Below are 22202 nucleotides of genomic sequence, written 5' to 3' on the forward strand. Positions count from 1 at the left end.
AAAAAAAAAAAAAGAATTACTGTTCTTACTGCGAGCTTTGAGGAAGAAAGATAAAAATGCAATTCTGAACTATGTTCAGGCCTAGGTAAAGACTCTGGACATCAGGAGGACAGCAAAAGGATCCATGGTGTCCAAAAGGATAAAAGAAAAGAGGGTACAGGACTAGATTCTGGAGTTCAGTCCAAGGCAGTTTTTAACACACTGTAGTGTAGTTTTTAGTACTACTGATCAACAGCAAGTCAAAGCAAATATTTACAGTGAAATATCTGCATGCAGTTAAAGGTTATAATTGTGAAGCTAAATACCACAAAAGTTGAAATAGTCTGACTATGTACATAGTGTTATACAAAACTAGTAGTTTGAACTCATGCAACTGTGCGTTCAACTGTACGTATTATTATTTAATGTCCTTTTACATCCAAAGATAGGGCAGCATATTGTCAAAGATTTTTATGGTTGGCCTGGGTCTATTAATATAAAAAAAAAACCAGAAGCTAACACTGAAAAAATAACACTAAAGACAAAACCTTGGGGAAAGCTGGATTCTTCCTGATTTAAAATTACTCAATTACAAAACTAGTTTTTCTAATAAGAAAAGAAAATCATTGTTTACTATTATTCAAGACTTTGTTGAATTTATTTTGTTGATGTTAGGGTAAAATTACATGTTTATATTTTAAATAAATGAAACCTAGTCATTAAAGAGTGATGATCATTTTAGATAGGTAAGGTGATCTCCATGTAAGGGAGGGCCAACATCTACCTTAGAAGCTAAATGTATCACATCAGTTTTACTATAGTCATTAGGCTTTGGAGTATCATTTTAACCCAGATAGCCAGAGTTATATATTAATATTAATATTAAATATTAAAATATAATGTACATTTTCTGAGAAAAGAATGTTTCTACACAGAAATGGTGACTGATTGTAAAATGCCATTAATGTATTTTAAAAAGACCATAAGTTATTTACTCAACCTATGTAGAATCCATATACCAAAGTTTCTGCCAATAATATTTTTTCTTGGCCAGTTTAAAAAGCTCTAGTTTATGTCCCACAAACTTTAAGTCAGAAAACAGAAGCTGAAGAAAAATTATCACTTTAAATATTCCCTTAGACTGATGTTTACTTAACATGGGCATCTCTAATATCCAGTAATGTGGGCACTTAAATTCATGATTCAAGAAAGGATAGAGTTATACTATAGGCTACTAACGAAAATCCAAGCATGAAAATCTAAATGCCCAAGGCATAACTGGCTTATGATAATACCACATATTAAGTATTCACAGTTCTTTTCTATATATACATTGGAAATGTACGGAAATCTTTAAGTAAATGGCACATGGCTGAATAAAATCAAAAACGCTTTTAAAAATTCTACACTTAGTATCATCGACTATGAAAATTATCTTACCGTTAAAATATCCTTAAGGGAATGTAGTAATTTTAAAATTATTATCCACAGTAGACTAATAATAGGAGAATAAATTATGTAAATAGATAAGTTCTTCTTATAAAGCTGATCAATATGGTGCTCTATGGATTTATACAATTTTATACACGGAACACTGTGCTGCATAGTTTACACAGTCATTATATTTTTCTGATCTTTCTGAATCCTGAGGCAGATTTAGCATTGTATGAAGATACAATTATTTTTCACACTGAAACCACAGAGGAATACTGAAGTTTCTAGATGGCATTATTTTTAATTGCACTACTTTAAGGTGGTAGGACACACCCTAGATACAAGTTAAATAAAATAAGAAGTATTTGAATTCTTTGTACTTTGAGCTCTTCACAGGAAAAGTGTTCCACAAATTCAAGTTGTTATTTGGGGGGCAAGGAAAACATATAATTCCCAAACCAAAAAAAAAAAATTTTAATCCTAGTTTTTAAGAGCTCCTAATATCCAAGACAGGATATAGGACATGAGATACTGGCATTTGACTATTCAAATTTATAAAGGATTACAGTACTTTGAAGAAGTACAAAGAAATACTTTTAAAAATACAGGTATATAAATTAATGAAACTGGTATTTAAAAGATTTAATACAAGGAAAAAAGTATTGTATAGTGGTACCAATTCTCAATACAAATTATTAAGCATAGTTTATATAATTCCAAAAGTTATTGACATTATTGCTCGATACCACAGTTGTATAGAACAAGTTCTTGACACACATTAAAACTTGTATAATTTCTGGTTCATAAAACAAAAATTTACATATAGGTCATTCACAAATTTAAAAGTTTAAAAATGCATAGAGATATGCACAACAAAAAGGAGAAAAAAAATATGTATGCGTGTATATGTATATTTAAAAGAAACAAGCTAATCTGATTTAACATATGTGTCACACTCTCAATCAAAACAAGTATACCTAACTGTACTGAAAGTGAACTAGTGGATAAAAACAGTACTAAATGCATCCTCCATTTCTTATTAACAATCGGTTCTAAATATCAATGGGATATTAAATACCAGCTTACTTTTAGTTTTAGAACTTTTACTTTCTTTCAAAAACTTTTCAGAAACATGTATCCATTCTATAATTGTGATAGATTGGAAGAAATATTTTCCTCAGAAATTGTGTAAAGGAATACTTCCACTCTTTTGTAAATAAGATTTGATAAACAATAAAAGTAACCCAAGTAAGGCCATTATTATCATCTTGATCAAAAATATACACAGATTGTGATGCTACTATATTTTGTGATCCTGAGTTCTAGTAACCACTAGATACATGCATACCATTCACTGATTTGTCTATTCTAATAAACATTTAATCCTGTCTTACTACCTTTGAAGACAGTAATACTCTTAAAACTTTTTGATAGGTCTTCATAATGTTACAGATTATCTGCCATAAACAGAGCATTAGAAATTGTATGAGAAAGGATATGTTAGATTCCAAAAGGTTATTAAAGAAAACTTACTATTTTAAAATAATGACAATATCAAATTTTAAAAGAAAGAAAAAATGATACAAAAAGTGTGCTTGCTGGAATAGATAACTTGAGCCTTACAAAGGTGTTTTTCTCTGTTAAGGAATTTATAAATAAAGGACTGTGTGTACCTTGGTGACAAAATAAAAAAGGCTGGCCACTTTTTATGCTAAGTTCAAATGTATTTTTTTGATAATACAAAAAAGTAATCCTTGAAAATCAGAATACATAACAGAAAAGAGCACAATAACTTAAGTATTAAACATCTATATGAAATAACTGTTGCAAAGATTGACAAAAATGCACACTTAGAACATGCGGTTATTTAAAAACAAACAAACAAACAAACAAACAAAACACCACACGATTCTGTAGAACCAATGTTATGTCACCACCAGGAGAGCACCAAGCAAGGCACCATTGGAAAGACAACATACTTGGAAAGTCTCTATAAATAAAGTAAATGCTAATCTGGTCGAAAAATCGGTGTCTTTGGTAAAAATTCTATGAGGATGACCTGTAAAAGGAGAAGAAAAAGTTTTTAAAAGATTTGAACAAAATTTTTTCTTAAAACTTCAATTATATGCTATCGCAATTTTTTTGAAAATCCATTCACATTTTAAAACTGCAACTTTGCATTACTAAAACAGATCTTTATCTGATAATGCAGAGCTCCATCACTGAGAATTTTTCTATTTCTGGACCTTTACCAAATACATGAAATACCTCGGCTCTATGAAAAGGAAGACAAATAAGCAAGTAAAATCACCAAAGTCTGAGAAGGGTGATATAGATAGTGCCCCTGACACACTGGAGGAGCAAACATGCATACATGCACGCTCCCCTGTGCTCATGAGAAAAGGGGCTAGTATGCATTTAGAACTAACTGTATACCAGGTGTTCCATACTACATTGGGTCTCTTTAAACCCAACAACTTTTCTATGAGGTAAGTATTATAATCCCTATTTTACAGATGAGGAAACTGATGATCCAGAGAAGTTGTATCACAATTGATTGTGGACTCACTGTTTGAATAAAAGACTGTCTTTAACTCCAAAGACTTGCCCTTTCTACCACCCTACATGACTGCAGCTCACCCAACATTTTTCTTCAGACTTTCTCCTTTTTAATCAACCCAATTACACGAGTCTTCTCTAAGTTCTAGAGTTGCTCTCATTTTACTCTACCAGAATATGTAATCTTTAGATAAAAGGTCCTTTATTTCTTAATTTTTTAAAAAGTCCATTTCTTCTTAGGTTAGCAAAATTACAGGCCAAAATTTGTTCCAAAAGGCCTTTCAATAGGAAACTAAAGGAAAATCAATGAAAACAAAATATGGTAACACAGAGTTACACAAGGTGACCAAAGCTAGTTTTTCCAAATTTGAATTTTCTTAAATTACAATCAACTCTTTCTTTTGCCCCAAATTTGCATGAAATAGATGGTGATTTAAAAATTATTTGATATTAAAAGTTTCTAAGTCTAGTGACTCATCGTTCTTTTTCAGAAACTGTGTCTTGCTTGATATGACCTCTAGATTTCAATACTTCTACAGATTAGCTGTCTGGGCCAGGAATCTTCATTTTCACTTTTCAGTTCTCCTGGGTTTTGATCTGCCTCAATAAAGAAGACACACTTCTATACCTGGCTCAAAAATATTCCTGTCTTACTCTAGATATCCTGCACTAAGCCTTAGCTGTCACATTTGCCACTCTCCTGACCTGTGATTTGCCTACAAAATATTCACTAGCTCCCTGTTAAAATATTTTCTCCCAACTAGCTTCTTCATTTGGGCTACATTTCCCTATCTATAAAACAAAGGCATCGAACTAGATGACAAGATTCTTTGCAGCTTTAAAATTTGACAATTAAATGTTTAAACTACTTAAGAGTCAGCATTAAACAAATTCTTTTGTATTTCAAATATGTCCTCAATCAGTCTTTATAATTTTAGTCCCCAGTTGTGGGCATACCCACACTTTACAATATATACTATTAATACATAACATAAAATAAAGGCTATCTTTGCCTACATTTGAACTATTAGTTTTTAAATAATACATCCTACAAATTTTTCCTTCAGAAGCCACTTGTCTCATTTATTCTAAATCATCTGTCTCTACCATATCTGAACAAAGAAAAGTTAGCACCAAGGTGGTGTGTGTGTGTATATATTTATATACATATATATATATATTTTTTTAGTATTTCCAATGTTCAAATTTAATCAAGGATAATTATTTTCTTTTAACAAAATGAAATTTCTTTAAGTTAAAGAAAAGTTGAGGGAAAGAGGGACAAATGGTTAAAAAGGCCCAAATTCATTAGATAAAATGAATTTTATTTGCTAGTTTAACTTTGAAAATTCATTTTTATGAATTTTTAAGCTACATTATTCTCACTTTCAACTATCAAAAATATATATATACTCTAAGAAAATCTAGCAAAACACATTGTTCCCCAGCATGCATATATATATATATATATATTTTTTTTTTTTTTTAAAGAGAGGCAGGTATTGCTATGTTATCCAGACTGTCTTTGTACTCCTGGACTCAAGTGATCCTGCTGCCTCAGCCTCCCCAGCTAGACTACTGGCATGCCCACTACACCCAGCTTTTTCCTAGCAATTTAAATATTTATTTTATCTTTACTACTCTTCTGGATATCTTCTATGATGGAGTGAAAATAATATAATGGCTTTAGTAGAAGTGCTTAATTATCTAAAAATTCAAGGAAACTTATTTTACAAACAAAGCATATAGTTCAGAATGTTTTGGAAGGTTAAATTACTTTATGAATAAATTATAGTCATACAGTTCTATCTGGAAATCACAGCATTGGGACAACTTTTATGTTTTCCTTTCCAAAGTAAATTTAGAAATGCACAAAAAATTAATAACTTAGTTTTAAGCTTAGTGTTTGTGTTACAAATGTAGTAACTTTTTTTTCACCAAATTCTTTACATCTCCTATCCATCCTTCTCCCCAAAATATATACATAAACCCTCTTACTATCGAAGGTGAAAATACAAGACTAGTATTCTCACCTCAAAATGGGTTACTCAAATGTGTTACGATTATAAAGAAGTATCAGGTGTCTTTCTCATCATCATAAATTAACATGTTGACATAATAAAGATAAAATCTACATTATTTAGTTCATTGAATAAAGCTAGTCTAAGACATTTTAAAAATATTTTTTATGTTCAAGGCTAGAAATGGGATTTGACTGTGTGATAATGAAAGAACAGGAAAATGCTAACAGAGAAAAATGATTTTATGATAATTTACAACAAAACACTCTTTTAATCAATATTTTACACATACACACACACACATCTATGATGGCTATATTGTTTTAAAGAATAGGCAAAATTCCTCAGAAATGTTATAACAGATACTTCACAAAGGCTCTGAGTTTTACTTTCAACAATTAATTTTTCCTTAGATCTTTTTCTTCTAAAGTAACAACCTGGCCATATTTAAAGTACAGTACCCAAGCTCAAAAGAAAATTAAAATTCTTAATTTTCTAGAATATTCTGAAATTTTCAAAAGGAGAAAAACTGCTCAAGTAAATCATGGAGTCAGTAAATTAAATCCCATGCTGAGTAAGTACAAAAATCATTGTATATATATGCCAAATTAGATATTTTTTAACAAGTAAACACAAGATGATCAACATCTCATTTCCTGCTTACTTTTAATTTTTACAAAGCGATATTCTAATAACACTTTAAAACAGATTCTTTAAAGGGCACTGAGGTACGGGCAGTTAAAATCTATAAAGGCTAAAGGTTTCTTAAGCTCCAATGGCTTGGCTGAAAGGTTTTCTTCCATACTTGGAAACTTGATTAGCATTATATGAAAAAGCCATATCTGACTTGCTGCGTAACCAAAGTTGTGGTTATTCTTTATACAGCATCTAAAATTTCACACTCCATCAACACATGTTCAGGCTATTTTATCTTGGCAATTAATTTATTATTTTTCAGAACACAGTGAAGCCTTGTTTTCAAGTCATTCATAACTTTATAAATCAGTCTTGCACATGAAACCATGCATCTGTGAACCGTAGAAAATCCTTGCACTCAGGAGATTAAGCTCCTGACACCTTTGCTGATTAATAATCATGGAAAGAATAAGATCAGAAGCAAAATAAATGATCATTTAATAGCGAAACTCACAAAACAGCCCTTTAACTTACATATTCCATCATGTTATTCGTTTCACATTTCCTTTTGCTCAGTCTCCAATGCAAGCACAGCTAGACAAGTAGGAGAGTAAAAGAAGAAAAATGAGCTCTATTTTATTGCAGCACACAGACTAACCCATTTGTCCACCTTTCATATTTTTAGTTCAACAAAAGCATCTGTTTCCATACTGTGCAATTCAGACCCCAACAGTACGAAGCTGCTCCCTGTGGTACTCACCTTGTGGTATAACCTATTGTTTTCCCATTCTAATAACTTCTCAATCGATCTTCGTGTCTGGAAGACAAATGAGAAAAAAGTTTACTCTTGACTGGTTTTAGAAAACTTTGTTTTGCAGCTGCTTTTTCTGTGAAAAGGGAAGAGGTGTAAGACAGTGACTGAGTATAGTGTGGTGTGCATCACTATCCATTTTCTAAGCACTAAATGGTAACCTGAACACAAAGAGTTCTCTTTCTTTAAAAAGATACGGCTTTATTTCTATCATATGAATCTTTTTTTACTAGCCTCTGATTTAAAACTATCAAGGTTTAAAAGCTAATGTCATCTGCCAAATAAAATTAAATCCCCACTTTTTTCAAAAATATGTTTCCAATACTTAAATAGTAACAGAAGTTCCTTAATACCTATTTTACAACAAAAGTAAATATTAGTTAACAAAATGCAAATTGCCTTTCAGTAAGTTCCAAAACAAAAAATTGGAAGTTAATATTAAATCAATGAATTATAAAATCAAACTAATTTTCACACCATGCTTAAAATAATGCCCATATTTAAAAGACAGCTTACTGATTATTCTACCAATAGATTTTTTTTGAAGAGTCAAAATTTTATTTAAACCAACATAAAAGTGCCATCTGATAGTAAAATCAAACTCTTAATTCAATATTACTGTTTCAGGAATCAACTGAGAATTTACTTCAGTTGACTGATGCAAGCAAGATACGCTATGCTGCAAGAAATGTTTCCTGCTTGGGAGTATGGATAAAAGAAGATAATTCATGGTGCCAGGTGTTAGGATGAGACTGACACAGCTGCAGGTGCAAAAATGACAGTGTTGCCACCAGGATCAACTGCAACTTGGTTCAGCTGCACTTTTCTTGCAAAGGAAAGAAAAAAACATCTTACCACTATTAATGTGGTATAAGGAAGTAGTAGTAATCAAATATGAAAATGTGCATGTCAAGCAAGGATTAGCTAGGTGCAAAACTGTTAGGATCAAGCTGGGTTTGAACAGTTTAATGTTACACAATAAAATTTTAACATGTATTTAAAATATCTACTTTAAATAGTTACATTACCTTTTAGCATATTAAACATGCTAAAGACACACCAAAGTCACATAGGTGCCAATTATAATTCATAACTACCAATGAATTACGACTACTGCCTTACATTTTCCAAGCTTATGTCACAAAACTCAGAAAATCAGCTACTTCTCTGGGTAATAATATGCCAATGACTAATTTATTATTACATTACTTTTTTTGAAGAGTCTTTTTGGCAAGAATTTTAAAGAAAAAAATGTGCCCTTGTTAACAATGATCAGCAGACCTCACTTGTTTCTTTGTAAAGATAGCCTTTTAGAGGCAGCTCTCCTTTTAAATGAAAATAGGGCAGCAGTTATGGTCACACTTTTTGTTAATTTAGTTGCCAGTCAGCCCCAAATCAAAAGAAAATAAGGCTGCAGAGTGTAATTAACATTCAGTTCGGTCGTTTTGTCCCTTGTCTAGCCCCCAAGCTTTGTTAAAATTGCCATCTGAATGCTGAAGGCTGTAGGGAAATCGATTTGATTCTAATCGCACCATGAAAAGAACATGATCTAACTGCTTTCAGCCCTCCGTAAATCTGTACTAGGTCTTTAGCACAATGCAACTTCCAATTTAAAAAGCACTGAATGTCTCGTCAATGACTTTGTGAAGAAAAAAGAACAAGGAGCAGACATAAAAATTCCAATAGTTGTTTAAGCATTAAAGTTCATTTGCATCACAGCGAACCTGAAAAGGGCTGACCTCTCAAACCGCCTCTCAGGTCTATGAAGTTGTAGCCTTGACAAGCTCACATTGACAGAGCTCATTGACTCTGAAAGGCTACTCTATCAATGGTGAAAAATGGCAATAGGTTCTACTCTGAGCAGGCATCTGCCTGCCCACCCGCTGCTAAACCAATGGCAAAACCGATTCAAAACCTGAATCTACCTTGTAATCTTTCTTTCTAGGGCCTTTTAATAATAGATTAAGATTACTATACAATTTGAGGTTTTACTTTTACTGATGATTTTGGGGGTTGGTGGATGATGAAAGAACTAGAGTGGAACAAGCTTTCCAAGTCCATTGTCTTATATTAATGTATAAAATAGTACCAAAAAGCTTAACACTACATTCTGCAAATACTTATTAAAGAAAAAACTGTAGTTACCACCATCATTTCATCAGAAATTTAAACCCATGCTATAATAAGGATAGATCTCATTATGATATATAGACACCTTCATACACACAATTTTAAAACTTAAAAATATTTACTTTAACTTAAATCAACTACTAGTATTTGAATAAAAGATAATTATAAAGTATAAATCTTAAATTCCAAAATATTTATGTAGGAATTCTCAATTTCTTCTTTGCCTATAATTAGGAGTTTAATGATAGGGCTTGGTATAATAATTGTATCTTACAATATTTAAGAATTCTAAAACAAATAAGCCCTGATATGCCACATTCTGAATAAGCATATAAATATAAAATATTGCTACACACTTCACAGTCTGAAGTAAAAGCTGTGAATTAGCACCATCTAATCTTGCTATAAGACTTCTTTCCTGCTTGACAGGTGAAAAAAAAAAGCACTTGCACGTGCAGCTTAATTAATCATTGAACTTGACATCTCAATGATTTACAGTGAGGAGCAGGTGAGAACATACAAAACCAGAAAGGAACCCTTGATTTGAGTGGAACACTTCTAGCACACTAAGGTGACAAGTATATAGATTCTAGCAGTCATTTAAAAAAAAGAAACTGTGCCAAAAATTATTTGTTAGTAACAACAAAAGCTCAAATTAAATAGAAAAAAAAAAAAGGTTTAGCTACTGAGAATGTTTAATACTATGCAATTATTTTTAGTTAAGAAAACCAAAATATAGTTTCAAGATTAAATACAATACCAATTTGGCAGATACTTAAAAAAAAATGACACTTCGGCATTTATAAAAGCTACTTAAAAGCTTTTAAACATGAAAAGAAATCACTTTATAAATGTAGTCATCCAGATAAAACTTAAAGAGTTTATGTCCACAAGGATGTCAGGTAGCTATTTCTAATGAAATATAAGATTCAATAGTGTCAAACTCTACAATTGCTAACTGTGGGCAAGCAAACCTAATCATATAACAACCTGTCCTTGGTTTTTAAATATTTATTTCAACTCCAAATTCAAAACAAGCTGAAGCAAATTAACACGCATCAGAAAAAAATAATATGTATGGGATCTATCAACATGAAACAAAGTACCAAAAAAACACCATCTTTCAGTATTCCGGGCCAGTTTCTAAAAAAGTAAGTCATTTTTAATTTTCTTACGAGAATTTAGTGCTTGTGAAAAGCACCAGACTGATAGTCATGGGAACTAAAAATCTATTTAGCTGAAAGAACAGGGGAAAGGGCAGTGCAGGCTTTAGTGCAAGCTTCCCTACAGTGGGCCTTAATCCTTTTCACTGTTCACACCCTGGGGGTGAGGGGACAGGTTAGGTTCTTTACCAATGGAATTCTCAGTCTTTCTGCAAAAGATGATCAACAAGAAACGTAATTTTATGATGTATTCTTATGTCTAATTAAAAGGACCAAGACCACCAACTCACAACATGCAGGCAAAACAACTTTTTTGTGTGAATGGCATCATGTTACTAACCTGGTCTGGAAGTAGACAGCTCCAAGCATCTGGATCCCACCCATTTCCCTCAGCTCACTTTAAATGACCCTTTTTCTTTCTTTCTTTTTTTTTTTTTTAAAAAAAAACCCTTTCTTCATTTCCACACCTTAGTGGTTACATTTTTCTCACTGGTGAACTAGTTTTAATACAGCCATTCAGCTTTGTGAAAGTAAAAATTAACAAGAGATTTAAAAAATATCATTTCAATTACTAAACAGGTATTAAACAGACTTAAGTTGAGCAACAAGTAGTAGAAACATAAGAATAGAAATTGTGGCTTCTACTTATATTGCCTTTGGTCCCTTTTGGATCTTTAGCAGAACTGTGAAAATAAGGAAAAACATGAAAACTGAAAGAGAACTAAAAGGGCCTCAGTAATTCATAAAATGGCTAATAAGGTAATGATTAATCAACAATATTAGATAAGACATACCCATATAAGACATATCTTCCAAAGAAGCATCTAAAGTAAGCTTATAACAGCAAAACACACATACACCTAGACAAACTCAATTACTGCAATAGAAAACTAAGATTTCCTGAAAATTCAAATTTGAGTTATTAGGTTCTTCTGTAATTTTTCCTAAATACTGTAACTTTCTTAGGAATAAATTATTAATATTATTCCCTATAAACAAATTAAATGCCATTAGACATAAATGTCTTCCAGCACAGCAAAGAACCATTCAGAAAATCTTTAGGGTATTAATCTCCTACTTTGCCACCACTATTACTTAAGAGTTTCCTCATTCCCAATGACTCATTTATTCACAATCAATTGTTTAAAAACATGGTTTTACAAAGAAGTGATTTTCTAGACATTACTAATAAAACCAATGGAAATCTCATGAATTTTAGAGTACTAAGAGCCAAAGAAAAAAAAGTTAAGTGTAGAAACTGTAACAAAGTTTCTCTTAATATTTCCCAATAAAATAGTATTATCAGTCATTACACAAAAAGATGCTATGATATGCTAACAAAATATATAGAATATCTCACTAACAACGATTTATAAAAGTTCATCTATTTTAAACCTATAATTAAAATGTATTTGAATTGGATTTATTCATACCATCACAAAATGGGAAAGAAAAATTTCAAATGTTCAATTCCCTACTTAAAACAAATTTTAAACTCCTGAATCTATAATGCATTAATTAACCTTTAAAACAATGCTTTCAATGTATTCATAATCTTGTTTTTAACTTACATTTTTCAAATAAGAATGCTATTCATCTTTAGACATCTGTGTAAACTGAATTTGTTAAGTAAAACAACGTTTTTAGCTGTAAGTTATTAGGAAGAAACCATATATAATTTAAAATGAATTATTTTAACATAAGAGAACTTAAGAAGAAATTATATTATTCGCTTCTGTTCATTCTGGATTAATTTGAAATTTTATATTCCAGTGATGTGCAGAAAATTGGATAATCATATCACAATATTATACGTGAAAAACTTGGATTCACCAAAAACAAAAAAACTAGAATATGATTTCTCAAAAGGATTTTTAAACAAATTCCCTTCCTGTACATTAAAGCACCTTTTACAATTTTAATATGAACATTAACTTTTACATAATCTAGATATATTAAAACACCCACTGAAGTATCATATACTATTTACTAAAAGTAATATTTTTAGATGGAAATACACTAAAAAAAAAAATTGCTAACATTTTGTGAATCAAAAATAACCTCTTAGTACTGAGCAGTGACTTAATAGGTGCTAATCTTAAATAGAATTTCATCAAGTTTACAATCTAGGCTAGTGAGAGAATATTAACTTGTTTAGGTTATACTGGCTATGAATTATGAAAGATGGGGATTCTCTCTCTCCAGAAAAAAAGAAACATGTACACAAACATGCACAATTCAAAGGGTGTTTGTTATCTACTAACTCTGAGTAATATTTCAGAAAGTACTAACATTTTAAAAAACTAAAATTAAGTTTTGAGGTCCCCATCTGACCCACCTTCTGCCTGACCTATTTCCACTAGGCAATCTTCCCACTTGGCCTCAAAGGGTTTTTTTGCTTTCAATAATCTAGTCAAATAAAAATGCGCTTGGGTTGGGGCAGGGTGCAGGAATGGTCTCCTTGAATTTGGGCAGCAAATATGTTGCCACTATTGTTTAAAAAAAATTATCCAAAAAATCAAAAAATAAAAAAGTTTCAACTGATCACAGAATATTAGAAAAACTGTTCATAAGACAAAGGAATTTCACTAAGCAAATAAAATAAAAAGTACGGCTATCAGGAATTTTTAAAAATATATGTAATTACAAAAGGAAGAATCAGTGCTTAGTGTCAGGCCTCTAAGCCCAAGCTAAGCCATCATATCCCCTGTGACCTGCATGTATACATCCAGATGGCCAAAGGCAACTGAAGATCCACAAAAAAAGTGAAAACGGCCTTAACTATGACATTCCATCATTGTGATTTGTTTCTGCCCCACCTTAACTGATCCACCTTAACTGATCAATGTACTTTGTAATCTCCCCCACCCTTAAGAAGGTTCTTTGTAATTCTACCCACCCTTGAGAATGTACTTTGTGAGATCCACCCCCTGCCCCCAAAACATTGATCCTAACTCCACTGCCTATCCCAAAACCTGTAAGAACTAATGATAATCCGACCATCCTCTGCTGACTCTCTTTTCAGACTCGGCCCCCCTGCACCCAGGTGAAATAAACAGCCTTGTTGCTCACACAAAGCCTGTTTGGTGGTCTCTTCACAAGGATGCGTGTGACATTTGGTGCCGAAGACCCGGGTCAGAGGTACTCCTTTGGGACACCAGTCCCCTGTCCTCACCCTCACTCCATGAGGAGATCCACCTACAACCTCAGGTTCTCAGACCAACCAGCCCAAGGAACATCTCACCAATTTCAAATCGGGTAAGCGGTCTTTTCACTCTCTTCTCCAGCCTCTCTCTGTACCCTTCAATCTCCCTGTCCAATTCCAGTTCTTTTTCCTCTCTAGTAGAGACAAAAGATACACATTTTATCTGTGAACCCAAAACTCTGGCGCCAGTCACGCACTTGGGAAGACAGCCTTCCCTTGGTGTTTAATCATTGCGGAGACTCTTGCCTGATTCTTCACCCACATTTCATTGGAGTCTGATCACCGCGGGGACGCCTGCCTTGGTCATTCACCCACATTCCCTTGGTGGCAAGTCAACTGCGGGGACGCCAGCTTTGGCTGCTCACCCAAATTGCAGCCAAGGGCTGCTCCCTACCTCCCTTCTCCGTGTCTCTACCTTCTCTTATCTCCTTCACTATGGGCAACCTTCCACCCTCCATTCCCCCTTCTTCTCCCTTAGCCTGTGTTCTTAAGAACTTAAAACCTCTTCAACTCACACCTGACCTAGAACCTAAACGCCTTATTTTCTTCTGCAATACCACTTGACCCCAATACAAACTTGATAATGGTTCTAAACAGCCGGAAAACGGCACTTTTGATTTCTCCATTTTACAAGATCTAGATAATTTTTGTCGAAAAATGGGCAAATGGTCTGAAGTGCCTGACGTCCAGGCATTCTTTTACACATTGGTCCCTCCCTAGTCTCTGCTCCCAATGCGACTCATCCCAAATTTTTCTTCTTTCTCTCCTGTTTCTTCAGTCTCCACTCCAAGCTCTGCGTCCTTTGAATCCTCCTTTTCTACAGACCCATATGACCTCTCCTCCCCAGACTGCTCCTCGCCAGGCTGAGCTAGGTCCCAATTCTTCCTCAGCCTCCGCTCCCCTACCCTATAATCCTTCTATCACCTCCCCTCACACCTGGTATGGCTTACAGTTTCGTTCCGCAACTAGCCCTCCCCCACGTGCTCAACAATTTCCTCTTAAGAAGATGGCTGGGGCTGAAGGCATAGTCAAGGTTAATGCTCCTTTTTCTTTATCTGACCTCTCCCAAATCAGTTAGCATTTAGGCTCTTTTACCTCAAATATAAAAACCCAGCCCAGTCCATGACCTGTTTCACAACAACCCTTAGACGTTTTACTGATCTAGATCCATAGGGGCCAAAAGGCTGTCTTATTCTCAATATACATTTTATTACCCAACCCACTCCCACCACTAAAAAAAGCTCCAGATATTAGATTCTGGCCCTCAAACCCCACAACAGGACTTAATTAACTTCGCCTTCAAGGTGTAAAATAATAGAGTACAGGCAACCAAGTAGCAATGTATTTCTGAGTTGCAGTTCCTTGCCTCCACTGTGAGACAAACTCCAGCCACATCTCCAGCACATCAAACGCCCGAACCGCAGCTGCCAGGGGTTCCTCCAGAACCTCCTCCCCCAGGAGCTTACTACAAGTGCCGGAAATCTGGCCACTGGGCCAAGGAATGCCCACAGCCTGGGATTCCTCCTAAGCCGTGTCCCAGCTGTATAGGACCCCACTGGATATCAGACTATCCAACTCACCGGCAGCCACTCCCAGAGCCCCTGGAACTCTGGCCCAAGGTTCTCTCTGACTGACTCCTTCCCAGATCTTCTCGGCTTAGCGGCTGAAGACTGACGCTGTCCAATTGTCTCAGAAGCTTCCTGGACCATCACAGATGCTTTGGGTAACTCTTACAGTGGAGGGTAAGTCCAATCCCTTCTAAATTAATACGGAGGCTACCCACTCCACATTACCTTCTTTTCAACGACCTGTTTCCCTTGCCCCCCATGTATTGATGGCCAGGCTTCTAAACCTCTTAAAACTCCTCAATTCTGATGCCAGCTTGGACAACATTCTTTTATGCACTCCTTTTTAGTTATCCCCACCTGCCCAGCTCCCTTATTAGGTCGAGACATTTTAACTAAATTATCTGCTTCCCTGACTATTCCTAAGCTACAGCCACACCTCATTGCCACCCTTTTTCCCAACCCAATGCCTCCTTGGCATCTTCCTCTTGTATCCGCCACCTTAACCCACAGGTATGGGACACCTCTACTCCCTCCCTGGGAATGGATCACATGCCCCTTAACATCCTATTAAAACCTAATCACCCTTACCCTGCTCAACGCCAATATCCCATCCCACAGCACGCTTTAAAAGGATTAAAGCCTGTTATCACTCACTTGTTACAGCATGGCCTTTTAAAGCCTATAAACTCTCCTTACAATTCCTCCATTTTACCTGTCCAAAAACCACACAAGTCTTGTAAGGTTAGTTCAGGTTCTGCGCCTTATCAACCAAATTGTCTTGCCTACCCACGCCGTGGTGCCAAACCCATATTCTCTCCTATCCTCAATACCTCCCTCCACAACCCATTATTCTATTCTAGCAAACCTAGCTGCCCCTAGATTCTAACTCCTTTCGCCACTCCTCTTTCCGTTCCTTAAAAACAGCCCTAGAAGCTGCCCCCACGCTAGCTCTCCCGAACTCATCCCAACCCTTTTCATTACACACAGCCAAAGTACAGAGCTGTTGGGTCAAAATTCTTACACAAGAGCCGGGACCGCGCCCTGTAGCCTTTCTGTCCAAACAACTTGACCTTACTGTTTTAGGCTGGCCATCATATCTCCGTGCAGAGGCTGCCACCACCCTAATACTTTTAGAGGCCCTAAAAATCACAAACTATACTCAACTCACTCTCTACAGTTCTCATAACTTACAAAATCTATTTTCTTCCTAACACTTGACACGCAGACTTTCTGCTCCAGCTTCTTCAGCTATATTCACTCTTTGCTGAGTCTCCCACAATTACCATTGTTCCTGATCCGGACTTCAATCCGGCCTCCCACATTATTCTGGATACCACACCTGACCCCCATGACTGTATCTCTCTGATCCACCTGACGTTCACTCCATTTTTTTTCCCTACATTTCCTTCCTTCCTGTTCCTCATCCTGATCACACTTGGTTTATCGATGGCAGTTCCACCAGGCCTAATCGCCACTCACCAGCAAACGCAGGCTATGCTATATCTTTCACATCTATCATTGAGGCTACTGCTCTGCCCTGCTCCACTACCTCTCAGCAAGCCGAACTCATTGCCTTAACTCAAGCCCTCACTCTTGCAAAAGGACTACAGGTCAATATTTACACTGACTCTAAATATGCCTTCCATATCCTGCACCACCATGCTGTTATATGGGCTGAAAGAGGTTTCCTCACTATGCAAGGGTCCTCCATCATTAATGCCTCTTTAACAAAAACTCTTCTCAAGGCCACTTCCAAAGGAAGCTGGAGTCATTCCTGCAAAGGCCATCAAAAGGTGTCAGATCCCATCGCTCAGGGCAACACTTATGCTGATAAGGTAGCTAAAAAAGTAGCTAGTGTTCCAACTTCTGTCCCTCTTGGCCAGTTTTTCTCCTTCTCATCAATCACTCCCACCTACTCTGCCACCGAAACTTCCACCTATCAATCTCTTCCCACACAAGGCAAATTCTTGGATCAAGGAAAATATCTCCTTCCAGCCTCACAGGCCCATCCATTCTATTCTGTCGTCATTTCATAACCTCTTCCATATAGGTTACAAGCCGCTAGCCTGTCTCTTAAAACCTCTCATTGCCTTTCCATCGTGAAAATCTATCCCTAATTCGCCACTCTTGACTTCCTCTTGCAGTGGATACATTATCTTTGCTAACAGGACACACTCCAATACTTTTACCCTGATGAAGTCCTATTCTTTACTTTTATACTTACTCTTATTCTCGTTCCCTTCTTATGCCACCCACTACTTCTCCTCAGCTATCTCCACCACACTATCAATCTTACTCACTCTCTCCTAGCCATTTCTAATCCTTCTTTAACAAACAATTGCTGGCTTTGCATTTCTCTTTCCTCCAAAATCACCGAGGGCCCAACTTACTCACTGCTTAAAAAAAAGGGGACTCTGTATATTTTTAAATGAAGAGTCTTGTTTTTATCTAAATCAATCTGGCCTGGTATATGACAACATAAAAAAACTCAAGGATAGAGCCCAAACACTCACCAACCAAGCAAGTAATTATGTTGAACCCCCTTAGGCACTCTCTAATTGCATGTCCTGGGTCCTCCCAATTCTTAGTCCTTTAATACCTGTTTTCTCCTTCTTTTATTCGAACCTTGTATCTTCTGTTTAGTTTCTCAATTCATACAAAACAGTATCCAGGCAATCACCAATCATTCTATATGACAATTGTTTCTTCTAACAACCCCACAATATCACCCCTTACCACAAAATCTTCCTTCAACTTAATCTCTCCCACTCTAGGTTCCCAGGCCGCCCCTAATCCCGCTCAAAGCAGCCCTGAGAAACACTGCCCATTATCTCTCCATACCATCTCCCCACCTGCTGCAAATTTTTGCTGCCCCAACACTTCAACACTATTATATGCTATTTTTCTTATCAATATAAGATGACAAGAATGTCAGGCCTCTGAGACCAAGCTAAGCCATCATATCCCCTGTGACCTGCATGTATACATCCAGATGGCCTGAAGCAACTGCAGATCCACAAAAGAAGTGAAAATAGCCTTAACTATGACATTCCTCCATTGTGATTTGTTTCTGCCCCACCTTAACTGATCCACCTTAACTGATCAATGTACTTTGTAATCTCCCCCACCCTTAAGAAGGTTCTTTGTAATTCTACCCACCCTTGAGAATGTACTTTGTGAGATCCACCCCCTGCCCCCAAAACATTGATCCTAACTCCACTGCCTATCCCAAAACCTGTAAGAACTAATGATAATCCCATCACCCAGCTGACTCACTTTTCGGACTCAGCCCGCCTGCACCCAGGTGAAATAAACAGCCTTGTTGCTCACACAAAGCCTGTTTGGTGGTCTCTTCACATGGACACATGAGACACTTAGGGCCAACAGGTAGAAAAGGGGTAAAGGCCGGGCGCAATAGCTCATGCCTGTAATCCCAGCACTTTGGGATGCTGAGAAGGGCAGATCACTTGAGCCTGGGAGTTCAAGACCAGCCTGAGCAACATGGTGAAAACCCATCTCTACAAAAATCAGCCAGGTGTGATGGTGCACACATGTGGTCCTAGCTACTTGGGAAGCTGAGGTGGGAGGATCACTTGAGCCTGGGAGGTTAAGGTAGCAGTGAGCGTGTGACTGCACTCCATCCTGGGCAACAGAGTAAGACCCTGTCTAAAAAAAAAAAGGAATTATTTTAAAAGCAAAAAGAAAGGAGTAAAAGAAAATCACCTGCTGATGGATGATAACAGACAACTGGAGAAACAAGAAGAGATGAGGAACCAGCATTTGTGGATCCTCACTTTGGGTCTGACCCCGTGTTAAGTGTCTTTTATTACCTTATTTAATCTGCACAACAAGCCTATATGGCAGATTGGACTACTTTCTTTTTACATATAAAAACTAAAGCTTACAGAGGTGAAGAAATATAAATCTGTACTGGGAAATGGTAGAGCTCAGATTTGAAACCAGGATTAAATGTCCTTCAATTTCCTGTTCTTTTCATCATGCTACAGAACTATCATAATACTATCACAAAAAAACAATTTTTGTAGGCCAAGCACCTTGGCTCACACCTGTAATCACAACACTTTGGGAGGCGGAGGTGGATGGATGGATCCCTTGAGTTGAGGAGTTTGAGACCAGCCTGGCCAACATGGTGAAACCTCATCTCTACTAAAAATACAAAAATTAGCCAGGTGTGGTGGTGTGCACCTGTAGCCCAAGCTACTTGGGAGACTGAGGTAGGAAAATTGCTTGAACCCGGGAGGTGGAGGTTGCAGTGAGCTGAGAGTGTGTCACTGCACTCCAGCCTGGGTGACAGAATGAGACTCAAAAAAAAAAAAAAAAATAGAATTTTTATCAAGAACTTTTCTTTTTTTACAGATATGTTATGGATATTTTACAGATATCCTGAGGCAAATAAAGGAATGGCCCTAGTATACATCTACTAAACAAAGTTGGAAAATAGAGATAATAATTCTTTATATACCTCCTCCTCTGCCCTTCACCTTTTTTATTTACTAGTACACCAAATTCTGAGTTTTTGTCTTTTAAGTATCATTTTAATCTGTTTACTTCTCTTTCTTGTCTACTTTTATGCCTTTCTCTTCTTGACTAATGCAGTCACTTCACTGAATCCATCCTTCTTCCCTTATTTTTAAAATCTTAATGGTTTCACTTCAATTATATTTTGTTCTTAATTTCAAGGCCATTCCTGACTTTGTAAAGAAAAATTTTTATAAGTCAGAACTTTTTTACAAATATTATCCTCAGACAAATAACATATCTATGACATGCAAGTTATCTAAGCCACTAACAAGGCTATTGGCCTTGAATAATCAAGTTACTCTAAAACTATGATTAATGTGTTCAAGAAAAGAAAGTAGAAAGCTGGATGAAAAAAAATGAAGAATTTCAAAAGAGAACTGGAATCTATTTTAAAAAACAGCAAATGGACACCCTAGAATTGAAAAATACAGTATCTCATATTAAAAACTGAGGTCACAGAAGAAGATAGGTGCAAATCTTTGTATAAACCACGACACCAATACTATGTTCTAAATATTTACAGAGAAATGAATGTCAGCCAGCTGTTGACAAAACACATTTTCTAAGGATTCTAGCATATCTTTATAGTGCTACCTCTGCATTTTTAAGGCTCAAAGTTCACACTTTTATGAGTATCATTTTTATGATGAAAACTTAGTAACACAGTTTAATTTTCATTAAAAACAAATTTTCACTGGTGTTCATAATAATGGCAGTAATTTACGTAAGAATTCGTTTAAGTTTCAAAGCCAAAGCATGCTTTAAAATGGAACGGTAGTAAATGTATTCCTCTAGTTATGAGAAATCTTTTCTGTAGGATCCCTTTTGTAAAGGGACTGAAATAAGATTTCAAAAAGGTCAAACCTATTTCATTATTCTGTATCTTATAATAGAGAAGATAGTGAAGAAGGGGCAAGAAACCACAAATTAAATGCCTAGGGCTAGATACAGAAAACCCAGTTCTTTCATTCAGAGTTCCCGTCCCACCTTCACTGCATTAACTCATTACATGTCATTCCCAATCTCTCTAAAAGTAAATACACAAGTTTCAAGAAAGGATCTAACACTAGAAGAAAAATAACTTTACCAGAAGTCATGTAAACTTATTTGCTAGGGAGTAGGAACCTAATAAATAACTTTTCAAAGACAAGATGTTGATTTTCATTTGTTTTTATAAAAGCAAAACAGAAGCAAAAGCAATATATCAACTCCTGGTTGTCCAACTATAACTTTGTATAAAATCTACTTAAAATGTACATTTTTTCTCCTATACCCACTTTACTTGCTTTATAGCTTCTTTCCTTTACTGTGTCTTCAGGAAATACAAACTTATTTAAATATTAGGAAAAAATACAAAGATAAATCCGCTGAAAAACTAAAGTACTGCAAAAGTTGATATAATAATGCTTGGATAGTGTTACCATTTATCAATCAATTGGACAAATTAGGTAAATTATAACCTAATTCAGCCCATAGGCCTGAATTTCCTAACTCATGAAATCTTTTAAATTCCTTCCAAAGCTCTAAAACCTATCTTTCTGCTGCTAGGTATAACGTCAAATTTTAATAAAAAATAGCTTGATTTTTGTAGTTCTTTAAAATAGTGGGAAAAGCATGAGATTTTGAGCCCAGTGATTGGAATTCTAGTTTGGCTTAACTTTATAAACTGGGGATCTCAAATAGGTTACTTGACTTCTGAGCTTCAGTTTTCTCATCCTTAAAATAATCTGAATATCTGCTTTCATAATTTTGTAAGAATACAGTACACATAAACTGATAAACTCCATCCCTGGTAAATAGTAAGTAAGGACTCAATAATTTACTGATATTACCATATTTTCCACACAGGGTGTTATGAAGATTAAATCAAAAGAGAATGTATATAATGTGCCTTGCTAATAGCCAGTATACAATAATTATCTTTCTCTTCATTTTTTCCTTGTGGTCTATTATTTCATTGCATATCAACATACATTTTCCATTTTATAGCAAAATCTTTCAAGTTAAACACCAGGAATTTAGCAATTTGGAATAACTGGTATTATAAACTAAGTGTTTCTATCTTAAATTACATTTAAGTAGGTGTAAAAGTCAAACATCGACTGGGCACAGTGGCTCACACCTGTAATCGCAGCACTTTGGGAGGCTGAGGCA

The 22202-nt window shown here is 35.4% G+C and overlaps 1 protein-coding gene across 1 annotated transcript in view; it reads right to left on the reverse strand.

Annotated features, from left to right (window-relative positions):
- Positions 1-2040: 2040 nt before the first annotated feature.
- CHIC2 (cysteine rich hydrophobic domain 2) overlaps positions 2041-22202 on the reverse strand; it is a 55027-nt gene continuing 34865 nt past the window's right edge. The window contains exons 4-6 of the mRNA XM_017958816.3: positions 7390-7446; positions 7164-7223; positions 2041-3472 (exon numbers count right to left, since the gene is read on the reverse strand). Of these exons, the coding sequence (XP_017814305.1) occupies positions 3422-3472; positions 7164-7223; positions 7390-7446 (168 nt within the window). The 3' untranslated portion in view covers positions 2041-3421. The remainder of the gene's footprint in view (positions 3473-7163; positions 7224-7389; positions 7447-22202) is intronic.

Source organism: Papio anubis, chromosome 3 (assembly GCF_008728515.1).
Source record: "Papio anubis isolate 15944 chromosome 3, Panubis1.0, whole genome shotgun sequence".
NCBI classification, from domain to species: Eukaryota; Metazoa; Chordata; class Mammalia; order Primates; family Cercopithecidae; genus Papio; species Papio anubis.